We start from the raw sequence: 20,236 nt of genomic DNA on the forward strand, positions 1-20,236 counted from the left end.
AGTGCTAGTTGGTAGTTTGTATTCACACGTTTCGACTCGTAAATACAATACAACATACTTACAAGGATTATTTAAAAGAGCAACACACAAGTTTCTTGTGATGAGACAGCTTTCCGAATGAGCTCGTACTTCAAGAAATACTCTAAAAAAAAAGAATTATTGAAATCGTTCAGCTGTTCTCGATTTGCGCTTAAAAACATTTTCAGCGATTGATTTTTATATTATAGACAATACCATGTCATATACACCTATTCATTTTTATATTATAAACAATATTATGTCAAAGCCTTAATTAAGCTTGTGTTGAAAGGGGTGATATAGCAATGAAATTAAATGGTAAGTATGCATGATACCTACGGATTATCCGCCCGAGAGCAGTTTATAATTGTTGCTACATAAAAATGCAGAAATAATTTACTAGAATGTGACTGCATAAAAGAACCCTAAAAATATTGTTTCACTTACAAAATGACACACCGCATATAGCACTGATAACGATTAATGAACGCAATGAATATCGTGACGATTAAACAGTATCTATAAATATAGATTAATCATACTTGTTTGCGACACATATATTTTGCTTCGATGTAAACAGGTGTCAATAAAGTGTAGCCGTAAAAAATATATAAGTATTATAATATCTAAACATAGTTTAGAATTAGCCATGTCACGAGAATTAAGCAATAAGACGGCAGTGATTACGGGAGGAGCACAAGGAATAGGGCTCGCAGTAGCTGAAGAATTTCTGAAGAAAAGTGTTAAGATAGTGATCCTACTTGACTTCGATGAGACAACTGGCGCTAAAGCAGCAGAAACCCTTAACACCGAGTATGGTGAGAACAAAGCTGCTTTCATCAAATGTGACGTCACTGCAGATTTGGAAGTTGTGTCGAAACTCATCTTCGATAAATATGGAACCGTCGACATTTTGGTGAACAACGCTGGAATTGTTTGTGAGAGTATCCCCAAGAAATGCATAGCAGTCAACGCAACAGCAGTCATAGAATGGACATTGAAGTTTTGGGAGAACTTGAGAAAGGATAAAGGTGGAAATGGAGGCACGATTATAAATATGGGGTCAATTTACAGTTCCAGAATAGACCCTTTCTGTCCAGTTTATACAGCATCCAAATTTGCCGTCCTGGGATTCACTAAGAGTTTGGGTCTTGATTATCATTATGCTAAGACCAATGTGCGAGTCATAGCAGTATGTCCTGGATTTACAAAGACCAAAATAACTAATATTAAAGGTGAAGATGAAGAACTGCAACGAGACTTTGAAAACTATCTGAGAACAAAAGTACAGTGGCAAACATCTGATGCGGTAGGTCGAGCTGCTGTAGAGGCGTTCGAGTCTGCTGATAGTGGCACTGCCTGGTTAATAGAAGGTAACCGTCCAATCCAGAAAATATGATAAATTAACTTTATATAAACATATTTCAGTTTACAACATATTTAATAAATATTTTAAAATATTTACATGGTAGTATACTTACATTAATTATATTTATTTTGTTACACTATAAAAATACCTATTTACGTAGATTCTTAAAAATTATTGCTAAGAATCCTGTTATGTTCATATTTTGTCACAATCACTATTATATGAACAATATATATTACATTAATTACGCCAACCTACAGAGAGACCGTGTGCAAAAGTCTTTAATTCTTGAATTATTCTTTATTGTTATCTGTACTCTTAAACATTATAAGAACTATTTTATCATAATAGGTGTGTTTTGTTACGGTTAGATGGACGTAGACTAAAGGAAGGTTCGGTAAGAAGATAGCAGCAGTCTAGATCTCCGCTTGTATAAGAATTAATACACCGCAATGTAGTACCGAGTATAATGTGAAAGTGAAATTTTATTTTATTATGCTATCCTCTGGAATTCTTTCTACACAACTATGATTGAGCCCAAAAAACCTCCATTTTGAAGCCTTGTTACCAATTAGAACCTAATGAAACTGGCGAGCCATTGCATTAACTGCCCTCATCTTTATCTCTGATTATGTTATCTGTGTCTCTGACTCACCTTCCAAACGACAGGTCCTACTAATGGATGTTTGTTATTCTTTTACGTAAACTATTCGACGGATTTCAATAAAATTTTGCAGATACTTAGATCCTATTTCTAGATAATATACAGATAGGATACTTTTTACCTGTATTCTATTAATGAACGCTGTGGTAACAACGAGTTATAAAATATTCTGTGGTGGACTAGGACCAGTGGATTGTCGGCCATTACCGTTGCTCGAGTTCCGCTTATGTAACCGCGCTACTTTCCAATCTGCGTGTATCTGACATAGTGCCTTCCTCTCGCTGTTACAATGCTATTGTAAATAATTAGCCTACACTGATGTTTCACTGTGGTGAGATAATTTAATTCTTATTATAATCTTATGTATTAAAAACGAGCCGTCCCTGTTTCGCTTTGGAGTAATTATTGTAGGGTTCTTTCATTAATTGTTTTGAGAATAAAATGCATACCATTACCATACTCGCTAATAATGTAGATATCTATAAGTGAATGAAATTTAGAAATCAGGTATCTATTATTTAGTATATACATTATAAATAAAAACCATATATTTCCTCTTTCTTCTTGTACTTTAGATAAAGTTCATACGAGAATAATTCAAAAAGTTTTATACGAGAATAGTTGTATACGAGGTCCGGTTTCTATTTTTATAATAATATTTTTTCTACAAAGTGATTTTTATTAGAGCCGCGAAATCGTAAATTCTTAAATTGTTAAAATCAAATATACCTCTTCAAGATACCATCCTAAAATTCGTTTATACAAATTGCGCAGCACACGCAAAGTTAGTGAGGTTTTTATCTTCCTTTTTGACATTCTTAGACGACTGAATATTTGACCTAAAAATCCACTATAGGCATTGTTGAAGTAAATACATCTAATCAAGAAACACAATTGTAAATCAGCCCTTGAGAACGCCGAAATGGTTTATTTAGTCAATCGATGTATTGTGTGCACAGAACGAGCATTGTCCTTGCCTGGCTCATGAGAATTACAACAAGGGTATTATTATCATAAGTCAATTGTAGACAACCGTTGTAAAATGAATATGTACATATTTTGAATTGAAACTAACGGTAAGTCGTAACTGCACTGAAAAAAAATTATCAACTATTTGGGTTACCTATTCTAGAAATAACCACACTTTTGTCACATATTTTTTGTTATACTCACAGAATTGAGAAGTTAAACTAGCTGAAGCCTGTGCTATTAGTTCAGGCTACTAGATAGCTGATACAAATAAAATACGCGGATATATATATCTTTTTCGTAAATAAATATTTTACATAGAAAATAACCATGTTTGTGCCGTGCGAGGAATCGAACCCGCGACCATCGGAAGTAAGGCGGTGTTGTAAATAGCTAGACCACCGATGTCGTCTTTATTTTGAATGTGTAGTTTGTATACACTTCGACCTGGACTTTACTATATTAATATTCAGCTGGAATCACCAGTCACTATGTGAACTCCACATGCATAACTACTTGTTAAGATCCAAGTATGAAGACTGTTCGCGCCATTTATAAACATATCAAGTGGTATGGTATTATTCCCCATATCCTAATCCCTTTCCCGCGCACAGTATGTCAACTGAGGTCGCCCGACGACCTCGTCTACTAACGTGAATGTTGACATCTCGTCCCAACCGCTCCGCTTTAAATTAATTAATATAATATTGACATTAACAATAAGTAACTTTGTGTGCGTGCCTGTGTTAAACTTAGTATTCATCGAGTGCAGCAGCTGTGTAAGAATACACCCGCTCTACAGTCGCAGGTACGTACTGTGCGCCCCCTTTATTTCAATTCCATACAGTCCACTTACCTTACCCGCTACCCCCCATTTATCCATGGTCCTTCGAGCCGGATACCTACCGCTTAAATACTATAATTAGGACGAGATTTACATCCCCGCATTGATAGGTACATAATTTCATTATATTATACCGCCCGCTATAAGCCATACCGCTTCTTTGTACCTATTCGTATATTCACCCGCGCATACGCATTTTCTGTACTTAATATATTAGTACGCCATACCTATAAGCCTAGTCTTGGGTATATTTTCTAATAATTACCGCATTTACCGCTTAATTAATAATAATACTTTATTATTTGTATAATACATATTACGCAGTAAGCGTACATACCTACCTACATTAATTTGTATTTTTCAACGCCAATAATCGTAACGATAATGGAGTCGAATTTAAAAATGCTAGAAGCTAAAAACAGAGCTATATTTCAACGTATTACAAGATTGCGTGATACTTGTAAAAATCTGTCACCGTCGTCAATCGACTTACGCTCCGCAGAGGCATTCATGGCGGACAGTGAAACCATTGATACACTGCGCTATGAATATATACAAAATTTAGATTCTATAAACGAGTTACAAATGCAGTTGAATCCTAAATTTGAACCTGATTACCAGGCACTTTTAACGTTTGAAGATATTTTTAGTAGAATAAAAAGATGTCGTTTAATATTAAGCGAAGCGAATAAGCCTTCGTCTTCACAATCGGTACCGCATAATAAATCTAGTATCAAACTAGAACCTCTCTGTATTCCTTGCTTTGACGGGAATATGTCCACGTGGTCTAGCTTTTATGAATCCTTTAGGAGTAATATTCATTGTAACACCGATTTAACCGATTCACAAAGAATTCAGTATTTACTTAGTAAATTAACTGGAAGCGCTCAAAAAATAATGGCCGGTATAATTCCGTCTGGTAATAATTATACTTCCATATGGGAAAGTTTAGTAAAGAAATATCAGGATAAAAGGGCCTTAGGTTCATATTATATTTCTACATTATTTAACATTAAATCGGCCACAAATAATTCCGCCTCATTAAATAATTTCATCGAAACTTTCGATGCCGCTGTTGCTGCTATGCGTCAATTAAAGATTGATGATATGCAAGATTTTATTTTATTGAACTTAGCCTTACGAAAGGTGGATTTAAGTACTACACAGGCTTTCGAAATGGCCGCTAGAAATAAAGATATTCCGAGTTATATGGATTTTGTGGAATTTATAAAAAGTCAGGTGAAAATATTAGACCGCACGAATAATAATATTAATTCAGTAAGCCGCAATACATTAACTAATATTAAAAATAACCGCCCGCAAAATGTACATTCGTTTGTTACACGAAGTGACACTTCTAGTCACCGCGCTCCTTGTTCTATGTGTAATACTTCGGAACATTATCAGTTATATACCTGTTCCACATTTAAATCAATGCTGCCGAAAAATCGATTAGATTTTATTAAATCTAAACGAGGTTGTGTAAATTGCCTTAGTATAACTCATTCTGTGTCCACTTGTAATTCTAAATATAAATGTAGAACTTGTAATAAGCGACATCATTCCTTATTACATTTAGATAAGGCACAAAATAATAATACACCGCTCTACACTCATCGATCTAATGCGATGAGTGATCGATCTACGATCGCCGCTCCCGCACTCCCGCCAGTCCCCTGTCGTACTCCAACGCAATGTAAGTTGACTCCTGACGGGGACTCAAAAGCGCCCATTGAAATCGCGATGCCCGCACCTTTGTCGTTGTGCACTCGAGTACCTACCACTACAGCAGCCATGCCTGGTGTTGTATGTCCAACGAGTAAAGTGCGTACAGAGGTACTTCTGTCTACAGCGTCTGTTATTGTTCGTAACTATAACAAAAATATAATACGTACTGTTCGTTGCCTTTTAGACAATGCTTCGCAACATAACCTTATTACGATTGATTGTTGTAAACAATTAAACTTAAACATTATTCCGCTTACGAATTCATTTTTAAAAGGTGTCGGATTAACAACGAGGCCTATAAAGGGCTATGTTAAAATAATGATTTCCGATAAACATAACGAACAAAGCTTCACTATAACCGCGTTAGTTGTCGATTGTATTACCGATCGGCTACCTATTGAATATATAGATACGTCTGTTATAAGTCATTTAGTCGACTTACCGCTTGCAGATCCTCACTGGCATATGCCAGGTGAGATCGAACTTGTATTAGGAGCAAATTTGTTCCCTTATATTCTTTTAAGTGGAAAAATAATAAGTCCACCCGCACCGCCAGCCATAGAAACTATTTTTGGTTATGTTTTTATTGGTGACGTTCCCTGTAATAATGCGACCACATCTGATCGTGATCATACCGCGCCTCAACAAGACTCATCTTCCTCTGCTTTCTTAACATGTATTGAAAATAATCTTAATGATTCTCTCTCTAAATTCTGGGAATTAGAGGAGGTTCCTATAAATAAATATTTAAGTCCCGCAGAAAAGGAATGCGAGCAAATGTACTCTTCTACCGTGTCCCGCGACTCGTCAGGTCGTTATTGTACTGTTTTACCGTTTTATAAGGATCCTAGCGAGTTAGGTAATTCCCGTATCACCGCTCTTCGTCGCTTGCTATCGCTAGAACGCAAACTAGAAAGTTCAGGTTTGCGCGCTGATTATAATGCCATCATAAAAGACTATATAGACAACCAATATTTATCTGAAGTTTTAAATACATCCGATAATATGGATGACGGTTACGTCATACCGCATCACCCTGTCATTAGGCAGGATAAAGACACCACCAAGGTCAGAATAGTCCTTGATGCAAGTGCTAAATGTCATAACGGCATTTCTCTAAATTATATTTTACATACGGGTCCTAATCTACAAGCTGATTTATTTTTACTTTTATTAAATTTTCGTTTATTTCCAATCGCTATAACCGCGGATATAAAACAAATGTACCTACAAATTTTAGTAACCGACGAGTATCGTAAATATCAAAAAATACTGTACCGCTTTAATACGTCTGAACCCATACGTACCTTTCAATTTAATAGAGTTGCATTTGGTCTTAAGTCAAGTCCTTACCTTGCCATGCGTACAATTCGTCAGCTTTGTGATGATGAACGCGATAACTTCCCGCTGGCTGCTTCTATAGCTGAAAGGGAACTGTATATGGACGATTTAGCTACGTCTATACTAAATGAGGTTGATGCTGTCGAGGCTACCGCTCAATTAATTAATATGTTTAAGTCAGGTGGCTTTCAATTAGTTAAATGGTCTAGTAATTCAAAGAACCTACTAGAGAGCATTCCTACACCGCTGAAACTTGCACAGCAAGTTGAGTTTGATAGACGTGAGTCCCTTAAGATATTAGGGCTCGAATGGAACCCGCAAGATGATATTTTCGTTTTTAAAATCAATTGTGATGACCGCTTGTGTACAAAACGTACCATACTTTCCCTAATTGCCCGATTATGGGACGTATTAGGTTTTGCTGCGCCTGTCGTACTTACCGCTAAACTACTTATTAAAGATCTTTGGCTGCAGAAAGTCGGATGGGATGATGTACCTCCGACAAATATTACCGCTATTTTTACTACATTTAAACAACAATTACCGCTTCTTGCTAATTTAAAAATACCGCGTCATTTATCTGTCACGCAAGACTGTATAATAAATATCGTTGCGTTTTCGGATGCTAGTTTAAAAGCTTACGGCTGCGTTATTTACTTACATGTGACAGATCCCGCAGGCAATATATACGTGAGATTAGTCTGTGCGAAATCAAAAGTCGCACCCGTTAAGGTAGTCTCACTTGCGCGACTAGAACTTTGCGCCGCCGTTTTAATGTCTAAACTAACTAAACTAGTTTACGATGCTTACTCTTCACGCACGTCTGTACAGAACGTCTATGCATTTTCTGACTCGAAAATTGCACTCTCATGGATTCATTCTTCACCACATCGGTGGAATATCTTCGTTAGCAATCGTGTGGCTAAATGTCAGGAAAATTTACAATCAAAACATTTCTATCACGTGGCTGGATTCAATAATCCAAGCGACTGTCTTTCAAGAGGTTTACTGCCTAAACAATTACTTACCCATGAGTTGTGGTGGAACGGTCCCGCGTGGCTGAGTAGCCCCGTCTGCTCTTGGCCGGTAGAGTCATTTACACCTGAAAAATATGAAAACTTACCTGAATATAATACTAAGACGTTCGTTACAGCTGCTTCCAATACTGTAGTCTCACCGCTTTGTGATCTTGCATCTAAAGTTTCATCCTGGAACAAATTATTACGAATTACTATTTATATACTGCGATTTATACGCGTATTGCCCCGCTCTAAATATATTGAAACCGCTCATTTAAATATCGCTGAAAAATATATACTTACAGCAATTCAGGTCGCTCATTTTTCTCATGTTATTAGAGATCTTGAAAAGGGTAATTTACCTTCTGGAACTCTGCGTAAATTAAATCTTTTTATTGATGACGATGGCATAATTAGGATAGGTAGATTATTAAATGCTAACTTACCTTTCGAGGCAAAACATCCCGTTTTATTGCCTAAGCGCGACCATATTACTTACTTATTAATAGATCATTTTCACCGCGTTAACTGTCACACAGGTGCCATTCTTCTTCGTTCTTTAATTCACCAAAGGTGGTTTAAGAATACAGACAATGTTAAGGTTGGTACTGTAGTGCTTATACATGATGATAACGTCTCACCACCGCGGTGGCCAATGGGTATCATTGTGAAAATATATCCAGGCTCAGATGATATTGCTCGCGTAGCATCTGTTAAAACTCAAAATGGTTTGCTCAAGCGACCAATCGTTAAATTAAGCCCTTTACCTTCTCAATAAACTCTATTTTTCTTATAAACCGCATTTACTTATTATTTACCGCTAGGTGTATTCTATTAAGTTTTTCTTATTATATTACGCTCTATAACTAATTATAAGTATGTTAGGAATATATATTATAATGTACATCCGCTTCATATATTGCTCTTCTTTGTATTTTCTTTGAGAAACCCTTAGTTTCTCAAGGCGGGGGAGGATGTTCGCGCCATTTATAAACATATCAAGTGGTATGGTATTATTCCCCATATCCTAATCCCTTTCCCGCGCACAGTATGTCAACTGAGGTCGCCCGACGACCTCGTCTACTAACGTGAATGTTGACATCTCGTCCCAACCGCTCCGCTTTAAATTAATTAATATAATATTGACATTAACAATAAGTAACTTTGTGTGCGTGCCTGTGTTAAACTTAGTATTCATCGAGTGCAGCAGCTGTGTAAGAATACACCCGCTCTACAGTCGCAGGTACGTACTGTGCGCCCCCTTTATTTCAATTCCATACAGTCCACTTACCTTACCCGCTACCCCCCATTTATCCAAAGACACTCTTTTGTCAACTACTGAACGTAGCATAAAAATGAATCATTGTTGTTTGTATTTTCTGTAAAGACTATAATTATAATACACGGGTATCTCTGTATAATATTAGTATAGTGCTTATAGATGAGGTAATGGTGACATTGCAAAGATACCACTGATATATGACAATCATAATATATGATTAATTAAAACATGTCGATTTTTCTACTGGCAACAAATTTATCACAGTAGTTTTTAGGCGAATCTAGTACTTGTCTCTTACTTAGTATTGGTATAAATGCCATTACAGACATAATGAATAGTATCTAGCATTCAGACACCGTAATAGTTCTACAATAATCGAAATAAAGGTAAAACAATTTCCAATGTTCTTCGACCTACATATATGAGTACATTTTCTTTGAGATCTGTCGGCACTGACCTGAACCCGCTACAAACCATCACAAAATGAAGTTCACCAAAAAGAGAACGGAGAAAGCTAGCATGTTTGGTATAATAATAAAAATGCAGCGAATAAAATAGATATTTTAAAAAAGATAAACATTAAATACCCTGCTTATTGCTTTTTTTGTTGTAGATGGAATGGCAAAAAAGCTATTGGCCCAACTGATGGTAATTGGCAACCGTCGCCTATATACATACAACAACATCACAGAAATCACGTTATCATGTGATGCCCGTGATAGTTACCATTGATGCGGGGGGAGGGGATTGTTAGTAAAGTGGACTCATGACCTGATGACATGATTGCTAGCAATGTACCATGTCAGGTTGACCTCCACGCGGTTCCCCTTAGAAACTATCGTTATAAATTCCTGGTGAATTTGTCACGATGGGCTAACTGACCTGATGCTCTCACTTACTGATGCTCATCTTATCATCCTCCACTGGTGCTCCGCCAGCGTAAACCGTTAGCGCAGGCTGACGCTCCATTCCATTATCATCCATAAAGAAAAAGTTACCATTCATGCGTTGCCATTCCGGAAGACTTCTCCATACCCTATTTCACCCTTCAAGCAAAGTACATATTATAATGCAAGCTACAAGTTTTCTGACAATTAGGATAAATACGTTTCTAATTAGAACTAAATTTATTTATAAGGCAGTAAATAATTAATTACAAAATATTGTGAGGTGGTATACTGTAATTTGAAATGATTTTTACAATCATCTCACATGTCATCATTTTATTAAAATAGTCAGATCTTAAATATATGCACTATGGCGCTATGTGGCGTTATAAAGAAGTGTTTGAAATTATTTTATATATTTTTAGTTTTATATATATTTTTTAAATTAAAGTTAGGATGTACCTTACCGCTTATCGCTTCTATTTGCACCACACAACACCCGTGTAACACATATCTTATTCTGTTAACGCACATAGATACCTGTACATTATTCTCCGTTTGTTAATTTGTAAAACAAAAAATATTTGTTATCGCTGTACATTCGTGATTTCTTATGTATCCTTATGAAGACTAAGTACATTTAACCAGCTTTATAAAAAAGCTATTATCTGTTATCCTGTTTACAAAGTGGCAGTCTTACTAAAAAAACGCAATATCGATTTATCAATTTTTGTAGTTCTTTATATTATTATTAATTAGAAACGACCCGTTCCGGTTCGCACGGATGCATTACAAACTTCTGAATTTCTCGTTTCGTTCTCTACTTAACTATGTAACTTGCATGTATGTATTACATATATAAATCTTCCTCTTGAATCACTCTATCTATTGCTGAAACCTGTAGTAAAATCCGTAGCGTAATTTAAAATATAATCAAAGTTTATTTAATATATCCTATGAAAAGATTTTACATAAAAGTAGGGGTAGTAGCCGATTCTCAGACCTACTGAATAGGCATATAAAATTCCATAAAAATCGGTCAAACCGTTTCGGAGGAGTATGGTAATTAACATTGTAACATGAGAATTTATATATTAGATTATTATTACTCTATATTTAAGTAAGGAGTAGGCATTGGATCTTTATTTTTATCTCATAATTGCAATATACATTGACATCTGAATAGGTATGTTCTAACAACGATTTACTTTCAAGGGTTTCTTTTCAAAGTACCATCATTTTTTACCACAACGATTGCAACACTAATGACTTCAAATTCATATCGCAATTGTAGCATGTCATATTTGGAAATAATGACGAAAAATTTAAAAATAAAAGTACCAACCCAGTAAGTAGATACGTAAATTAGAATACATAGTAATACATATTATAAATGTCAAAATCTGTTTGTCTGTTTATTACCTTTTTAAGACAAAACGACAGAACAGATATTAATAGAATAGAATAAAAAATCATTGATTCAAATAAACTTAATTTAAGCAACTTAAATAAATAAGTAACTTAATGAAAGTAGTAGAAGTAATAACATAATAAATGTAGAAACTTAATGAAATTTCTAGTGATCTTAGACTATATAACATAGACGAATATAGAGTATATTTTAGGGTGGATGTTTTATCTTAAAAAAAGTTGATTAAGTTAGGAATTTATATAAAATTTACAGTTACTCGCGAGTCGGACGTACTTAACCGTCCACGTGATCTATCAATTTATCTTCACGTCAAATTTAATTAAGATCCTTTCAGTTGTGGTCGTTTTAGTCATGAAAAGATAAATAGATAGACAGAGATACATTCACAATAATAATATTACTATGGATAACAGTGTCCAATGATGAATAGTAAAATTTCGCAGCATTTTACGTTAGATTTAGTCACAACCAGCTTTTTAACCATTTATTTTGATAGAAATAGTGATTTTTTAGTCAATTAATATTACATCATTGAAGATATAAATAATTTTAATTATTCATATTTGCAAATATTTATAATTAATAATAAACAAAATAAGAATTGGAAACAAAATACTTTAATATTTGTTTATGTTTTCATTTTGAAGTGTTTGGAATGGCAAGCTAGTTGACAGTCCACACTCCACTTGATGGTAGGTAAGTGGTAACCGTTTTTTTTTTCTTATGGATGCCTACATACATACATATATATGTACTACGAACATCACGTTATCGAATGATACCCGTGATACTACTGAAGCATTGTCAATCCGAAGGACTAACATGTTATGGCTCCGTATGGTGTAATTTCACTACCCTATGTCCACCCTTCAACTTAAACCAGCTAATATAATAAGCTGTCTGGCAGCTTCATTGTCTCAGACTCAAAACATGTTTATCTTTCGACAAGGTGTTCATTATGCATGTTTCAGAGTTTCAGTCCTGCATGGTTTGTATAAATATATATACCTAAATACTTAAATACCTATACCGAAATACTACTTTTTCGTCTAAGTTTAAAATGAAGCAAAGCGTATCCTGTGGATAAAAGACAACTGACATTTAAGTATTTAAATTTTTGGTATAAGAACTATATAAATATCAGAATATCCAACAATACATTACACACAGGCATATTCATGAAAACAAATGTTTATATTGCGGAGGGATGCAACCCACAAATATGAAGGTGACTTATAGGTCGACATACCACCGCTTTACCAAATTGTCTTGCAAAATAATGATAATAATCCCCAGTACATAGTATATAGTACTTGTTGTCACAAAGAAGATTGTAGGTACCGACAACTAAGGTCAACCATCTTGGCAAATACCGACGTGACAATGCGCAACGCTCTATGAATGTTAATTAATTAAATAATGATTCAATGAGTTGGTCAGTCATGATTCATTTTCAGTTACTTTCGAATAAAATTCGTTTATACCTTTGCATGCATAAACTAAAGAATTATTATATTTATTATTATGACAATTATAATTCTCTTAGGCCTTGGCTGTCTAATTAGGTTTTTTTTTCAGAATATTACCATTAACACGCAGTGTCCGGGGTTATATTTCTCCGGTAACACCAAAGCAATAAGGGTGTTTACTTAGCAGTAAAATTTATTGGAATAGATAGAACTTTCACACAATATGTTGTTAAATGTGAGTCTATATATGCATATATATATATATGGGCTGAAGATTGAAGAATGACCACCATAGTTGTGAAATAACTACTATATTATTTAATCAAATCAAATCAAAATTCAATTATTCATGTAGGACATTTTAGCCGCTTAGGAACGTCAAATGTTTTGTTTTATGATTTTTTCACTACCGTCCAGTTCACTAAACAGATTAGAATAGAATAGAATAGAAAATCATTTATTCAAATAAACTTACATTGAAGCACTTTTGAATAGTCATTACATTTTTTTAATCTACCGCTCGTTCGGAAAGCTGTCTCATCAAGAAGAACGAGCAAGAAACTTGCGTGTTGCTCTTTTAAATAATTTTATTATTACTTTACTTTACATTTTTAAGTTTAAGTGTGTGAATACAAACCACCAATTAGCACTAATTCAATTAAATACTCAAATAGAAAAAATATTGAATATATAACAAACTGGTTAAACAATTAATAAGAGGAAATCAGTCATAGTGATTAGAGCAGACCAGTCCCTACAAGAAGCACCCGTTCACGAGTATGACGGATGAGCCAGCCATCACTGCGCTCGACCATATTTTAGGGAGCCCAATGACCCGGCCTATCACGCCGCCACAAGTCTGGACATTTTAGTGAGCATGACTACTCAAAACACTAGACCACGTCAAAGCTACTTACAATTGCCATCTGATAGTTATAGTATTCACATTTTACATAAGAATGCATGCGGCAATCAATACAAAAACCGCTACGCTTTCATGTTTTTAAAATCAATCAATTAAATCAAGAAAGCAATGAGAAAATTAAATTATAACGTTGTATGCTAATAAACTAATTATTTACTTGATATGTTGTCATCTATGAATTCGTCTATCCTGTAATAGGTTTTCTTACATAAAAATTGTTTAATATAAGATTTGAATTGCCTCTCTGTCAGATTTAATGCAGATTCTGGCAGTTTATTATAAAATCTTACGCAATTACCATAGAATGAATTACTGATTTTGTGCAGACGGCATTTAGGTAAAATAAGCTTATTTATATTGCGTAAGTTTCTACTTGTACAGTCTTTGAGTTTTTTAAAACTCTCTAAGTTCTTCCGTGTATATATGATATTTTCATAAATGTATTGTGAAGTAACGGTGAGGATATTTGATTCTTTAAAGCACTGACGTAATAAATCTCTTGAACCCATACCATAAATAGAACGTATGGCTCTCTTTTGTAAAACAAATATAGTATTTATATCGGCTGCTTTACCCCACAGCAGTATGCCATAAGACATTATGCTATGGAAATAACTAAAATATACAAGATAGCCGTCGCCACGTCTGTTAATTGCCTAATTCTTCTTATTGCATATGCAGCAGAACCGAGTCTACTGGCCAATTTTGAAATATGGGGCCCCCATTGTAATTTCGAGTCCACTGTTATACCTAAAAAAACTGTATCATTAACAAAATTTACTATTTCGTCATTAAGCAATAACTGTGTATTTATTAGTCTTACATTAGGAAGTGTAAATTTTATACACTTTGTTTTGCTGGAATTGAATAATAGGTTATTACATGTAAACCAATTTAATATTGCAGACATAGCACAATTTACATCGTCTAATTGATTACTTTGACGTCCAATTTTAAACACTAACGAAGTATCATCCGCAAAAAGCACTATATCTTCAATTTTCTCTACCATAAAGGGAAGGTCATTTATGTAGATTAAAAAGAGAAAGGGGCCTAAGATTGACCCTTGTGGAACGCCCATCTTAATATTCAATATCTACAGTTTGGACCCTATCCTCTAAATAAGTTCTCATTAATTTTAGATCATTATCTCTTATACCATAATGTTCGAGCTTGTACAAAAGCGTTTTATGATCCACACAATCAAATGCCTTTGATAGGTCACAAAAAACTCCGAGTGCATCCTGTGACTTCTCCCAAGATTCGAAAATATGTGTCATTAGCGCTACACCTGCGTCAGTGGTAGACTTGCCGACGGTGAAACCATATTGCTGACTGTGAAGCAGTCCGTTAACCCTGAAGTGTTGTAACATTTGATTTAACATTATCTTTTCAAACACCTTACTTAGAACTGGCAAAATAGATATAGGTCTATAGTTCCCTGGCTCAAATTTATCTCCTGATTTAAATAGTGGGATTAATTTGCTAAATTTAATTGAGAGGAATTGGCAAAGAACTCAACTGAGTTTTTACTTTTTTATTTAAATCAGTTTATTTACATAGTTTAAAATTAAATGATAAAAATAATGATTTATGGCAATATTATAGTTGCATTATATATTGTCGATTAACAATAATCAATAAATAGCTTTGCAAAAGTACACGCGCACAAATAGTATACTAAAAAAGAATGTTGTTAAAAAAACCGACCACTAATGAGGGAATAAACAATCATTCACAGTTATATACAAATTCTATATAAAAAAACCTTAATTTTGTTGAAGTTATAACTGAATAGTCTAAGTAATAAAAAATGAGATTTTATTAACATAAAATTTCATTATACTGAGAAAAACAAGGGCCCGTAATGTGATATTAGAAAAAAATGACGTCTTAATCGATAGGTACATTGTAAATGATTAATAACGAGTGTAATGAAAATAGGAATTTCTAAGTGTGTTTCCGCGCTACTTACATTGGATGCGTGTCTTACAATAGTTCTATCTCAGTTTATTGAAACAGCCGTGAGGCAGCAATGCGTGCGGCGTGGTGTTTCGGTCGGCAGGGTAAGATAGCCAATGCAACCTTCTACAAAAAGATGTGACCAACAACCATATCTACCATTATCATCCATAAGAAAAAAAACTCGTAACACTTTAGTCCCAACGAATGGCAACGTTTAACAAATGGCATAGTAACTTGTTTCCCACTGCAGGTGTGTAATAAAAAAGTATGTTCTTTTATTATATCCCTGGTTAATTAACGCCCACTTATCTAGTCCTAAATATATAGTACTAGACAACTGATAAAAATACCTGAATACATTTCTTACAAAGTATACACAAAATACATAGGACACACCCATCTGGGTATCTATATAGATACAAACAATCGTACTTATGAATACAAATGTTTGTGTCGTGCGAGTTATCGAGTGTCGATGGTATCCCGCGACCATCGACCATCGGAAGTAAAGCTGTGTGATAAACAGCTAGACCACGTCCGATTGATACTAAACATTTGACGCCTGTTCTTTTTGGCTATGGTGGTCGAGCGTGACGTATATTTATCTAAATCTCACTATTCGTTGGCTAATAAGTTTATTTCGTAATCAGCTAGGTCATGTCCTCGAGTGTACGTGCATTAGTTTGTACACAACACACGAGGCAGATCGTGACCGGTAGATCACCCTTGACATTTGTCCTGTTTGATGAGCTATTAAGGACATATATAATAGATAAAGCGAAATACATCTAGATAGGAGGAGAAACAAGAAGATGATACATTGTTTTTTTACACAAAACACGACGAAATATATTTTTGTATTTGTATATTTGTCCTTTGGTAGATCGAAGATCGTAAGAAATAACCGCACTATCAAACTTGTTACAACAAAACATTAATAATGTTCAAACTTATAATTTAAGTTATGGTCGAATTTCGACCATTGCGCGACCCGTTTAGTTTTAGTATGGAGTGTGTAAAAAAGGCTCAAATACGACTTATTGACCTGGAAAGTGGCCTAAGGACTGAGGATATATCGAGAACGTTAACAAATTTAAAAAAATCAACCGAGTAACCAACTATTTTGAATTTGGAACATCGGTCATACAACGCCTATTATTATGTAGATGGCAAAAATCATACGATGTGGTGCATTTCATTTTGCGGTCACTTTTGTTATTTGATAAATTGAAATGAAAATAGTTAAGAACAACAAGGGACTGATTCATTTTAATTCTTTCACACACATTATAACATTTCACACACGTTATAATCAACTTAAGCAGCGCCGCGAGATGTATTTAGTCTTATTAATATAGAAACGCGAAAGTTTGTGAGTATGGATGGATGTTTGTTACTCTTTCACGGATTTTGATGAAACTTTACGATAACACATAAGATATAAATTTCACGCAGGTGAAACCGCGGGCACAGCTACGTAGTATTTAATATTAGGAAACGTCCATTAATTACGTAAACCTATCCACTTGGGAGATGTCGTGAGATTTGGATCGTCCCTCTCCATCCTCCCTTACAACTCACGTTTTATAATATAAATTGCGGAAAAAGAATTACTTAATACTCGTATTTGTCGAGATTCGAGAACGTGAAATAGAAGATTCGGTTTAACCTCCTCCCCCTCCTAAGCGCCTCACGCAGTTAATGGTTGTCCCCTTAGGAATACTAAATACATCTTTTAAAATGTCATTACATCTAATTGGGGCAAAGTCTGTAAAAAATACGATAATAATATGTATCATTACGTGACGATTACGTCGCGTTACATCGCACCGGTGCGGCGCGGCAGTGTCGTAATATAAACTGGATTTAATTCGAGTTTGCGTCATAGCTAGTGTATATTTATTAGTTCGGTACGAAAAAGATGAAAAAGGCTAATCAATTGAACGTACGCAAGTTCCATTGTATCTCCGTACAAGACTCTGGATGTGACAATGATTTTTGTGTCTGTTTATCACTAGTTGGAAGAAGCTGTTTATTAATTTTCACGTCTAGTCATTTGAATGGACCTTAATGACATTTGACATAGAGATAGATTCTATCATGAGGACGGTCACAGGCTATATCTTATCTCAAAAAAAAACAAATTGTGTCACGGTTTAAAGTACGTCTCCTATAATAAAATGCTCCATAAATCTCTTTAAATAAAGCTAGCTAATCCATACCCCACTTCACTATTATGTAGAATGTAAATACCACGATACGCTATGAATTTCCTGTTCACGTTGCAATTCCGGGATTAAAAGTGTATAAAAGTAATCTTAGATTAGTAATAATCTTCGATAGCAATGCAGTGTTGCGTAAAAATGTCATGTCAATCCATGCACTAGGTACTTATCGAGTTACAAAGGTCACAAACACATGGAATTTTAAGGAATATGAGGTATATATATGGTTGATATATGTACAAGGTATATATATCAACCATACTTACTTATAGGTATACATCTGATCTTAAAGTAAGCATAATTTGACTTCTGTTTTCTTTACAGCAAAGTGGAAAAGTATATAATAAAATGAATTGTATATCAGTATTTTATGCATTGGAACCACATCAACGTTTTTTTTATTTTTTAGGCATTGACGAGAACCCAATCATAAAGACAATGTTATTTTTTAAATGTCCTTACTTGGGAGTGTACTTACTGGTGGTAGAAGGATGTACACTTACATCATTCTACCACCAGTAAGTGCACTCAGAAAACCATACATATTTTAAAGTGAAAAGAAAGTAAAGGTACAATTTCTTAAGACCTATTAGCGGCAAAATGGAATAGAGTAAAAACGTCAGTGCTGCCAAAACACATGTGTTGGTTTCCAACATAATAAAGAAATATATTTACACATATCGACATATGCTTGATTGCCACCATCGTAGTAAGTATATAAAAAAATCACAAGAAAGAAAGTTCAGGCCATATGATATACACTCATGAAGACAAATATTTGTATCGTGTGAGGTTTGAACTCACAATCAATGAATTAACAATAAATCATGTCACTTAACTCCTAAATGGCTAGGCCGTTTTGGAAAAAATATTTACTTTAGGTTTGTCACCAAAGTCTGGCATAACATTAGTAGATATTTGTATTGGAGGTAGACGTATAGGTATTTGTATGATTTAAACTTTATAGTAATTCAAAGATTATATTTTCAGGCCAGACGACCGCCATGTTTTTATTCTTAATTCCCGTTTTAATCCCATTTACGAATCTTATATAGACTGTTATTAGGACCCTAACTACTTGAGAGTGCCATATTTGTCACCTTTCATATAAGGCACTATTTAAATGTTGCCGTTTATAGGCGACGGTGACCACTTTCATTGGGCTGTGTCTGCTTACCATAATAATATGTAATAGTATAAAAAGCTGTACTCTCCAAACGCTTTGTTAGTGTGGCGTACGTGTCTGAAGCGAAAGCGAAAGATTTGTGAGGAATGTAACTTATGACGTTAATTCATTGGTAATCGAGCGACAGATTACTACATAGGCACTCCGTAGTATCACACATAACCTCTTGCAATGATGTATTTTTGGTACAAAATTAAAAGTTTCGAATGGTGTCCGCCTGCGCTATGGGTATACGCTGGCGGGACACCAGTGGAATATAGGATGAATGATGAAGTCAAATCAGAACCGTGGACGTAAAACTTATAATAATCCCTTTTGGGGGGAAAGGGAATTGTTAGTAATGTGGATTGATTATCTTATTGCTAGCAATGTACCATGTCAGGTTGATCTCCACGCGGTTCCCCCTGGAAACCATATTGATAAATTCTTGGTGAATTTGCGACGATGGGCCAACTGGCCCGACCTCATGCTCATTTTATCATCCTCCACTGGTGCCCCGCCATTGTAAACTGTTAGCGCAGGCGGGTGCACTACTCCATTATCATTTATAAAAAAAAACCCTTCTGATCGATAGCCTGTATCACTCCAGCAGGGATTGAAAGTACTAAAGCTTGAGCCGAGATTCGAACCCAAAACGGTGCCTTAAGTATGAGTAGTGTTCACTACACAAATCGGATGAATATCTGTAGTATTTATGATACAGAGGGTGGAAGGGGATTGTTAGTAATGTGGACTAATAACCCCATAGCTAGCAATGTACCATAACAGGTAGACCTCCACGTAGTTCCCCTGGAAACGATCATGATAAATTTATGGTGAATTTACTTCAATGGGCTAACTAACCTGACCCCATGCTCATCTTATCATCCTCCACTGGTGGGACACCAGCGTAAACTGTCAGCGCAGACGGGTG

The 20,236-nt window shown here is 35.0% G+C and overlaps 2 protein-coding genes across 2 annotated transcripts in view; one reads left to right on the forward strand and one right to left on the reverse strand.

The window, feature by feature from the left end:
* The window catches only part of LOC131854200 (scavenger receptor class B member 1), a 90,525-nt gene that overhangs the window by 68,114 nt on the left and 2,175 nt on the right, over positions 1-20,236 (reverse strand). The gene's annotated exons all lie outside the window — the stretch shown is intronic.
* On the forward strand, positions 575-1,446 carry LOC131854222 (15-hydroxyprostaglandin dehydrogenase [NAD(+)]-like). The gene has a single exon (XM_059205356.1). The coding sequence runs from the start codon at positions 668-670 to the stop codon at positions 1,415-1,417; it is 750 nt and encodes a 249-aa protein (XP_059061339.1). The 5' UTR covers positions 575-667; the 3' UTR covers positions 1,418-1,446.

This window comes from Achroia grisella, unplaced genomic scaffold (genome assembly GCF_030625045.1).
Source record: "Achroia grisella isolate CSIRO2021 unplaced genomic scaffold, CSIRO_AGI_Agris_v1 utg1186, whole genome shotgun sequence".
In the NCBI taxonomy this organism is placed as follows: Eukaryota; Metazoa; Arthropoda; class Insecta; order Lepidoptera; family Pyralidae; genus Achroia; species Achroia grisella.

Excerpts from the sequence above, each read along its gene's own strand:
- LOC131854222 (XM_059205356.1), top strand. The coding sequence starts at position 668 with ATGTCACGAGAATTAAGCAATAAGACGGCAGTGATTACGGGAGGAGCA.